Genomic DNA, 8090 nt, shown 5'->3' with positions numbered 1-8090 from the left:
TCAAATGGGGATATTTCATAGGGTTTGTTGCGAGGGTTTGCCCAGGGGTCTGGCCCTAGTACAGCCCTAGTCCCACCCCCCACAGCTCGCCCTCCCACACGCTGTGCCCATTGCAGAGCCTCTGACTTTTCGGTGGCCCTGCCAGATCCTGCTGTAGCAGTCAGGGCTTAGCTGGGATGTTGTCACCCTTTGGAGGGCTCCCTGGCCACCTGTCTAAAGAGGCCCCTCCAGCCACTCACCACCCCATCACCCACTTCGTCTCCTAGCACTCACAACCGGAGGAAATAACTTGATCATGTCATCGTTTCTTTGCTGACTCCGGTCTCCCTACACTTGACTGAGACCTTCAGAAGGGCAGAGACCTTGTCTGTCACTCAAAACACACTTCCACATGCACGCCTCACACACTCAGAGACATGTATACACTCATAGTCATCAACACTCAGGAGGCTCTGACAGTGTGTGCTCGGCTAGTGTGAAAACCAATAAGGCTGTTGGTGTAGGCTCTGCCTAGAAAGCAAGGCCCTCTCCTGGCCCCCAAGGTACTGAGGAGAGGCACCTTGGCCCCCCCAAATGTGCTGATGGAGACAGCTGGGGAGGATGGCCCAGAATATGAAAGTCTCCCATCTCCTTTCTGGGCCCTGGGGCTTCAGTAGGAGCAAGGGCTGGGCCTCCGAGCTCAGGCTGCCATAGAGAAGGAAACAGAGCTGTGCTGCCTGTGTGAGCGTGAGCAGGAGTGACTGTGGGTGAGTACATGTGTGAGGGTGTGCATGAGTGTGAGCATGTGATACCGGGTGTGCAAATGAGTGTGCAATCGTGCCTGTATGTGGAATGTGTATGAGGGTGTGTATATGTGTTGATAGCACGTGTGGGTGTGTAAATATGTTAGCATATAAGAATATGCTGGAGTACGTGTGTGTATGAACCTATATATACACATAGGGAAAAGGAAACAGACTTATCAAGAAAATGCCAACAAGCACAAAGGGAAAATTCCAATTCCCTCATAATCCCACCCTCACCGCTGAACTGTGGTGAACAGGGAACTCAAGAGGTCAGACTGCTGGGTTCAAAACCCCATATTTGTTCTTTACTGACGAGTGCCACTGCACTTCTGAGCCTCAGTTTCCCCATCTGTAACATGGTGTGATAGCAGTACTTAGCTCAAAGGTTTGCTGTAGGGATGAAAAAATAGGTGAGTGACAGACCCACAGGTCCCAGTAGAAAGGAGGCTCAGTCAACAGGAGTTGTTATTTGTAGTTACCTGTTTATCTGGATAAGGGTTGGTCTTGAAGCCCCAGGCTCCCTCCCCACCCCCATCCCTGAGCCGTGGAGGGAATTCTAGGGCAGGGGTCAGGGGTCTGTTTTAGGGACCACGACTTCCTTCCCTGCACTACGCCTTAGTTCTCCCATCTCAGTAACAGGGTTGCCTTCCATGCTTCTTCGCCGGCTCTGCAGGCCTGGGAGGTGCGTGGCGGACCACGATGGGGTCCCCAAGGCAGAGGATGCGAGTGCAGAGACGTGTTTCTCCGAGGTTGGGGCGCACGCTGAGTAAGGCAAACCTACCCATCCCGCACTGCGGCTGCGCAGAACTCGAACCTGTTTGTGCGGGGGTGTGGCCGTGGACAGACCACGCCCCGTTCCCCGCCCACATCTGAATACTTCGGAATCGCCGCCGGAAGTCGCGCCGATCGGAGCGTTTTTGTGGACACTCACCGGGACAATCAGCGAATCCTGAGACCGCGGCGGTGGCAACAGGAGAGCGGGGCAGGGACCTGGGAATAATGCTACACGCAAACTCAGACGCACGGAGCTGGATGGTTCATGGCAGTTGGAGGAAACGAGATGGGACCCCAGAGCGCTTTTCACTGTCCTCGTGAAAAGGACACTTTATGGGGGTGGCAGGTCCTTCTAAAGCTCCGAGCAGAAAAGTAAGGCGGCAGAAGGTCTTGGGGTTCCGAGCCCCTGCCTCTGCCACTGTGAAGGTGTGACTCAGTTCACCTGGCCGTAAAGCAGGCCGATTAATCCCCGCCTCGCGGACGGGACACTTGAGGCGGGAGAGAACGCCCGACCCTGGCCCGGGAGCGTCTTTCTGCACCTCAGACTGTTTTCTGGAGCAGAGTCTTCGTTCCTGTCTGCGCTTGGACATTTAAAACGGACCCTTGGCAGCTGGTTCCCGCCCCCTCGGAGGGGGCGTACCCGGAAGTGCTCTTACGGAAGCCGGCGGGCCGCGCGCGCGCCACTTCGCCATGGCGACAGCTGGGGCCCCGCGGCGCTTCTGCCGCTGCGCCTGCTTCTGCTCCGAGAACTTGTACGTGGCGCGCTACGGGCTGCACGTGCGCTTCCGGGGCGAGCAGCAGCTGCGCCAGGACTACGGCCCGGTGGGTGGCCGCTGTCGGCTCCGCGGGGAAATGGGCGGGGAGGCAGCTTTGTCCCGATGGCGTTTGCTTTGGCCGCACGGCGTGCTCCGATCTGACCACAAGAATGACTTCACCTCTCGGTGCCTCAGTTTCCTCACCTTAAATGGGGATAACAGTATCGCTTTCGTGAGGCTGTCGTGAGAGACGAATGAACTAACACATATGTAAAGTGCTTGGGGCTGGGCCTGGCTCTGGGAGCCCTGTCGGTGTTGTGACAGCAGCTGGGAACCCTGCTCTGCGCCTAATGCGTTTATCGCATTTCATCTTCAATGATCCTGTCGAGGTCGGGGCTCCCATCTCCATTTCAGGAGGGGAAACAGGCTCAGAGATGTTAAGTGACTTGCCCAGGGTCACAAAGTCATGCGCACTCCCCGTTTTGCTCCCAGATTCTGCGCAGCCGAGGCTGCGTCAGTCCCAAGGACTTCCAGCAGCTGTTGGAAGAGGTAACGCTCCCCGCCCTCCACCACCCCCCACACACCCAGCCCAGACCTTCCTTTTGAGATTTGTGTCAGCAGTGTGAGGGCTCTCCCAGCCTCAGACCTTCCAGTCTCATCCCCAAAGGGCTCCCTGAACCCTTCCTTCTCCTTCCTGTTCCCACTCATCACAGCACTTGAGTCCTGGGCGCCCCCCCCAAAAAGAGAAAAAGAAATGCCAATTTGTCTACTTTGTGCCGAGGAGAAACTTGGGCTCAAAGAGGGGAGTCACTTGCCCAGGGTTTCACAGCAGCTGGGCTTTGTGGTCCCAGCCAGGGCTGCCAGGCTCCTGGCTTTCCCAACTCTGACCCCCATATATTGCTTCTGCTGGTGCCAGGCTGCTGCTGGTCTCCCCCAACCTCCCTCATCTGAGGGGTAGTGGCAGAAAGCTTCCCAGGAGAGCCCTCTGCAGCCTCTGGAACACAAGACTTGGCTGGGAATCCGTTCCCCTCCCTGAGTGGCCCCAGCTGGCAGAGGTGCATCTAAGGGGCTCTCATACCAGCCAGGCTCAGGCTGGTACAGCCCAGAGTACCAGAGTGGGATGGGCCCCCTTCTAGAGTCACCTTCAGTTGTCAGCTTGGCACCTGCAGTCGACCTTGCCAGAGTCAGGAGCATAGGGAGACTTCGCTCCAAGCCTGGGCCCTGCCCTGGGCTTCCTGAGCCTCAGTTTCCTCATCTGTACAATGGCCTTGGGGGGGGGATGGGAGGCCCTGTCCTGGTCACTGGCCCTGTGCCACCCCAGCTTAAGCAGGAAGTGGAGCGGCGGCAGCGGCTGGGGCAGGAGTCGGCTGCCAGAAAAACCCTCATCGCCAGCTCCTACCACCCAGCACGGCCCGAACTCTACAGCCCACTGCAGGTACCCGGCAGGGGCAGGTCACTGGGAGCGGGATGTGTCCAGGCCAGGCTGCCTGCCCCACAGCTGTGTATTCTGACCCCAGGATGTGGCTCTGGCCCCCGAGTTTCTGGCTGCAGCTGAGTACAGCACATCGCCAGGCGCAAACCTCGAGGGCTTACTCCAGCGGCTAGAGACAGTGTCAGGTGAGGTCTTGGCCCCATGACCTGGCAGGATTAGGGGGTGGAAGGCTGGTGTCCCTCTGCCCATCATGTCTGCCTCCAGACACCAAACCAGCAGGAGCTAGAAGGGACAGGAGCAGGGCATCTATGCTCATTCACTCGCTCACCTCGTTATTCAGTGCCTCGTTTCAGGCACGAGTCAGTCGGGGAAGACTGACTGATGGAAAGTGGAGACAGGTGTGGGCTGGGTTATGCGATCAGCAAGGATGGGATGGTGAAGGGGCCCCCACCCAGGGCTAGCGACGGGAGGGAGCAGTTCTCATCCCTAGACCTGAAGGAGTGAGCAACAGTGAAGTTTCTTGAAGCAGAAATGACCTGGAGCCGTGGGAGAGGGGCTGCCAGACCACCGCTGTGGCCGAGCAGAGGCACATGGCCACACCACACTCCGAAATGCTCTCCTCCTGCCTGGGTCTCCATTGGCTAAACGCAGTGGGAAGTTCCAGGCCAGGGAGGGAGGCCTTGCGGGTTCCTTGATCTGCCTGTGAAATGGAATTGATGAGAACCACCCAACTCAAACACTGTGATGGCCCAGTGCGAGGAGATGCACGTAGAAGGCTCGGGCCGCAGGAAGTGTCTGCGAAGTGTTTCCTGTGGTTACTGTCGTCCTGGGTCTGGGGGGTTACTGCGGGGAAGCGCACGAAAGCTGCTCCCCTCATGGAACCCTGTACCCTTTTGGGGCACAGAGTGGGATGTGGAATGAAACTCCCTCCCAGCTTCAGCGCGGGACCCTCATTGCCATCTACTCTATAGCAATTGAGGTTGTGCAGAGACCGTGTGAGTTGGCAAAAAGTTTGTGCGGGGGGTGGGGTGGGGGACACATGAGCCCCGTACCTTGGGGGCATGGGTGGTGCATCTGCCAAGAAACGTTCCCATTTCCTCACTGGGGCCTTCCTGTGTGGGAAACAGATGTCTGAGTTGGGGTACGGACTCCAGTGGCTCATCAGGAGAGGGGTACGGAGGGCACCTGAGGCTGGCCTGCTGGGTGTCCTTGGGCTAGTCCCTCCCCATCTGGGCCTCATCAGGAGGCACGGAGGCTGGAGGCCAGGCCTGGGGGCGTGGTGGAGAGTGGGGGAGCAGCTCTGGGGGAGAGCAGCAGTATGAGAACAGGCCTGCCCGCTGCACACACGACGCAGATGGATTGGTCATCACAATAGCCCTGAGGGGGGGAGTGCCTCTGTTATCCCCTCTGTCCAGATGAGGAAACCGAGGCTGTGGGACGTGAAAGACGTGCCCAGGCTCACACGACTCGTGGGGAGACCGAAACCCACTCCGGCGCTCCTGGCTGACACCGTCCGTCCCTCTGCAGAGGAGAAGCGGATCTACCGGCTGCCGGTGTTCACAGCGCCGTTCTGCCAGGCCCTGCTGCAGGAGCTGGAGCACTTCGAGCAGTCGGACATGCCGAAGGGAAGGCCCAACACCATGAACAACTACGGGGTGGGTGACGTGCCACGCAGTGGCCGGGGAGGCGGGGCGGTTGGGTCTGGGGAGGCTGGCCTGCAGCACCCCGGGCGAGCTGTGTGGCCCTCTCCTGCCTTGGTCTCCCCGCGTGTAAAATGAGGTCATGGAAGGGCTGTTCTGAAGTTAAACAAGCAAGGCGCTCCCCCAGGGACCCGGGGTGAGGCCCCACCAGCTTCCCTGCCGACCCCAGGATCCCCTTGCAGGTGCTGCTACATGAGCTGGGCCTGGACGAGCCGCTGGTGACACCGCTGCGGGAGCGCTTTCTGCAGCCCTTGATGGCCCTGCTGTACCCGGACTGTGGCGGGGGCTGGCTCGACAGCCACCGCGCCTTCGTGGTCAAGTACGCGCCGGGCCAGGACCGCGAGCTGGGCTGCCACTACGACAACGCCGAGCTGACCATCAACGTGGCCTTGGGCAAGGCCTTCACGGGGGGCGCCCTTTACTTCGGAGGCCTCTTCCAGGTTAGCGTGTGTGACCCGTGGGGAAGGGCCCGGGGCGGCTGGGAGAGCCGGGGCTGAGCCCAGCTGTCTGCAGGCGCCTTCCGCCCTGGCCAGGCCCCTGGAGGTGGCGCATGTGGTGGGCCAAGGGATCCTGCACCGTGGCGGCCAGCTGCATGGGGCCCGGCCCCTGGGCACCGGTGAACGCTGGAACCTGGTCATCTGGCTTCGGGCCTCTGCTGTGCGCAACCGCCTCTGCCCCATGTGCTGCCGCACGCCCGACCTGGTGGACGACGAGGGCTTCGGCGACGGCTTCACCCGAGAGGAGCCCACCACAGTGGACCTGTGTGTGCTGACTTGAGCCTGGTTGGGGCCCGTGTCGGGGGTGGCATGACAGCGGAGGGCTCTGCCACCTTAGGTTGGGCAGAGCAGAAATAAACTCTCTGCAGCCCTTGGCACTTCTTGGTTCAAAAGGACAAGTAGTCTTCTGGGTCATTCTTTCAGCAGTCAGGCTGGCTCAGGTCGGGTTTGTTAGAAGCTTAGGTAGGGATTCCTGTGCGAGGTTTATCGAGGGAATATCCTGAGGAGGAGGAAGCCAGGGAAGCAGGACAGGGCAGGAAGGAGCTGGGTCCAGAAGTGGATTCAGAAGGCGTCTAGTCAGCCTGATCCCGCGGGAGGTCAGGAGCATGAGTCTACCAGTTACTGGGGTGGGGGGGCGGCAGGGGGTAAATAACTTCCCAGGCATCCATCTCCAGGATAAGTGGCTCTCAGTGGCCAAGGGACTCTTCCAGAGAAATGTACATGTGGGAGCTGTCAGCAGTGGACGCCACAGCTGCGGGTGAGTGCCCGTCTATGAAGGGGATTTGGGTGGGCCACCAACAGCATCTTCTAGACGGTGTCGAGGGCCTACTGCCGACGGGTTAAGAGCAGGTGCTCCGGAGCCGGACTGCCTAGGTTCAATGCTGACTTCTGCCGCTGCTCCCTCTGTGTCTGGGTAAGCCACTTGACCGCTTCGTGCCTTGGTTTCCTCACTGAGAAGGGACCTCTGTCAGAGCCGTTGTGAGAACCAAATGCTATACAAAGTCTATAAAGTGCTTTATAACAGCTGAGTTTCCTGCTGTCATTATTGAAGAGTTTGCAATTTGGTGGCCCCGAACTTGGGCGTGGAGTGTTTGAAAACCAGGGTCTCCAGCTTCCCTGGGAAGGTGCAAAGATCCGGAAACACCAGCCATCAGCTGTCCTTTCTAGACAGACGTGCAGTGCACTCCCTCGGGAGTTCCTCCCTCATTCACTGACGGGATCTCTCTAGCCCCTTATAGACATTTGAGTGTGCGACCTCCGTATTACTGAGTGGGGACGTTGGAAAGACCAGGGCGTCTCAACTCTGGGATCACAGCTTGATGCGAGTGGACAGGTCCGCAGACACCTCACGGAGGGAAAAGCGGCGCGCAGTGGGGTCTCCTTCCCTGGGCCGTCAGGATGCCGGGTGCTGGAGGCGCACTGCAGGGGCAAACTTGGAAGAGGGCACAGCTACGGCAAAGGGCCTGCGAGCTCGGGGGCGGGGTGGGGGGTGCTGGCGCCCCTCTGTCGGCCCGGAGCTGCGGCCGCAGGCACGCCCTCGCACCGGTCTGGAGGCGGAACCTGGATCCCCAGCCCGCCTCTTCGGGAGTGGGGCGCGCCAGACTCCGTTTCTGGCTGCACCACAGGCGGAACCTGGGGCATCAGAACTAAAGGCAGCAGCGCCTCTCTTGGCAGCCGGACGGCCTTCCGGAGCGCCGCCCCGGGCCGGAAGTCACCTCGCCTCAGCTTCCTCGCGCGAAAGCGTGGTGCGGGGCGGGCGGTCCCGCCCGGTGGGCGGTTGAGGGAACGGACCAGTCCCAGGGACCTTCCTTAAGGAGGCGAGGCCGCGGAGGGCGCGGGGGTGGAGGGTAGGAGCGCGCGGGAAGGGACCCCAAGGCGCCCGGCAGCTGAGCATCGCGGCCGTTCCTTGGGGGCGCGGGAGCCGCGTGCGCAGGCGGGGCGCGTCCCTGAGGGGGCGCGTCCTTAAAGGGGCCGCAGTGGAGGACCCCGGAGTCAGAGAACCCCGGGTCCCCGGAGTTGGGGGTGGGTGAGGACCTCCCCCCAACGCAGTCCCGCATATCCCAGCCCCGGGCAGGAATGGGCACTGGGCCCCTTAGGACCTTGGAGCCCAGTCTGCGGGCCCGCCCGAGAGCGTCCGCTTGAGCGCG

At 60.5% G+C, this 8090-nt stretch overlaps 2 protein-coding genes across 5 annotated transcripts in view; both read left to right on the top strand.

Annotated features, from left to right (window-relative positions):
- Positions 1-1708: 1708 nt before the first annotated feature.
- Positions 1709-6971, top strand: OGFOD2 (2-oxoglutarate and iron dependent oxygenase domain containing 2). 4 transcript variants are annotated; one of them, XM_011355728.2, is made up of 7 exons: positions 1709-2381; positions 2807-2863; positions 3636-3749; positions 3832-3931; positions 5274-5401; positions 5629-5886; positions 5960-6971. In XM_011355728.2, the coding sequence occupies exons 1-7, from the start codon at positions 2250-2252 to the stop codon at positions 6221-6223; spliced, it is 1053 nt and encodes a 350-aa protein (XP_011354030.1). In that variant the 5' UTR covers positions 1709-2249; the 3' UTR covers positions 6224-6971. The 4 variants fall into 4 exon arrangements, with proteins under 4 accessions (XP_011354030.1, XP_023383949.1, XP_023383950.1 ...); XM_023528182.1 differs by having other exon boundaries at positions 2283-2381; positions 2807-3749; XM_023528181.1 differs by having other exon boundaries at positions 2243-3749.
- ARL6IP4 (ADP ribosylation factor like GTPase 6 interacting protein 4) overlaps positions 6658-8090 on the top strand; it is a 3271-nt gene continuing 1838 nt past the window's right edge. Inside the window, exons 1-2 of the mRNA XM_023528144.1 lie at positions 6658-6700; positions 7191-7753. Of these exons, the coding sequence (XP_023383912.1) occupies positions 6658-6700; positions 7191-7753 (606 nt within the window). The remainder of the gene's footprint in view (positions 6701-7190; positions 7754-8090) is intronic.

This window comes from Pteropus vampyrus, unplaced genomic scaffold, assembly GCF_000151845.1.
Source record: "Pteropus vampyrus isolate Shadow unplaced genomic scaffold, Pvam_2.0 Scaffold23, whole genome shotgun sequence".
In the NCBI taxonomy this organism is placed as follows: Eukaryota; Metazoa; Chordata; class Mammalia; order Chiroptera; family Pteropodidae; genus Pteropus; species Pteropus vampyrus.
The sequence above is the reverse complement of the archived record's forward strand: the minus strand, read 5'-3'. Positions and strand labels throughout refer to the sequence as shown.

What these genes read in the sequence shown, in the direction of transcription:
- OGFOD2 (XM_023528181.1), top strand. Translation starts at nt 3,435, where the DNA reads ATGGGCCCCCTTCTAGAGTCACCTTCAGTTGTCAGCTTGGCACCTGCA. An exon ending in AACTCTACAGCCCACTGCAG is followed by an intron (nt 3,750 to 3,831) that starts GTACCCGGCAGG and finishes TTCTGACCCCAG; the next exon opens with GATGTGGCTCTGGCCCCCGA. An exon ending in ACACCATGAACAACTACGGG is followed by an intron (nt 5,402 to 5,628) that starts GTGGGTGACGTG and finishes ATCCCCTTGCAG; the next exon opens with GTGCTGCTACATGAGCTGGG.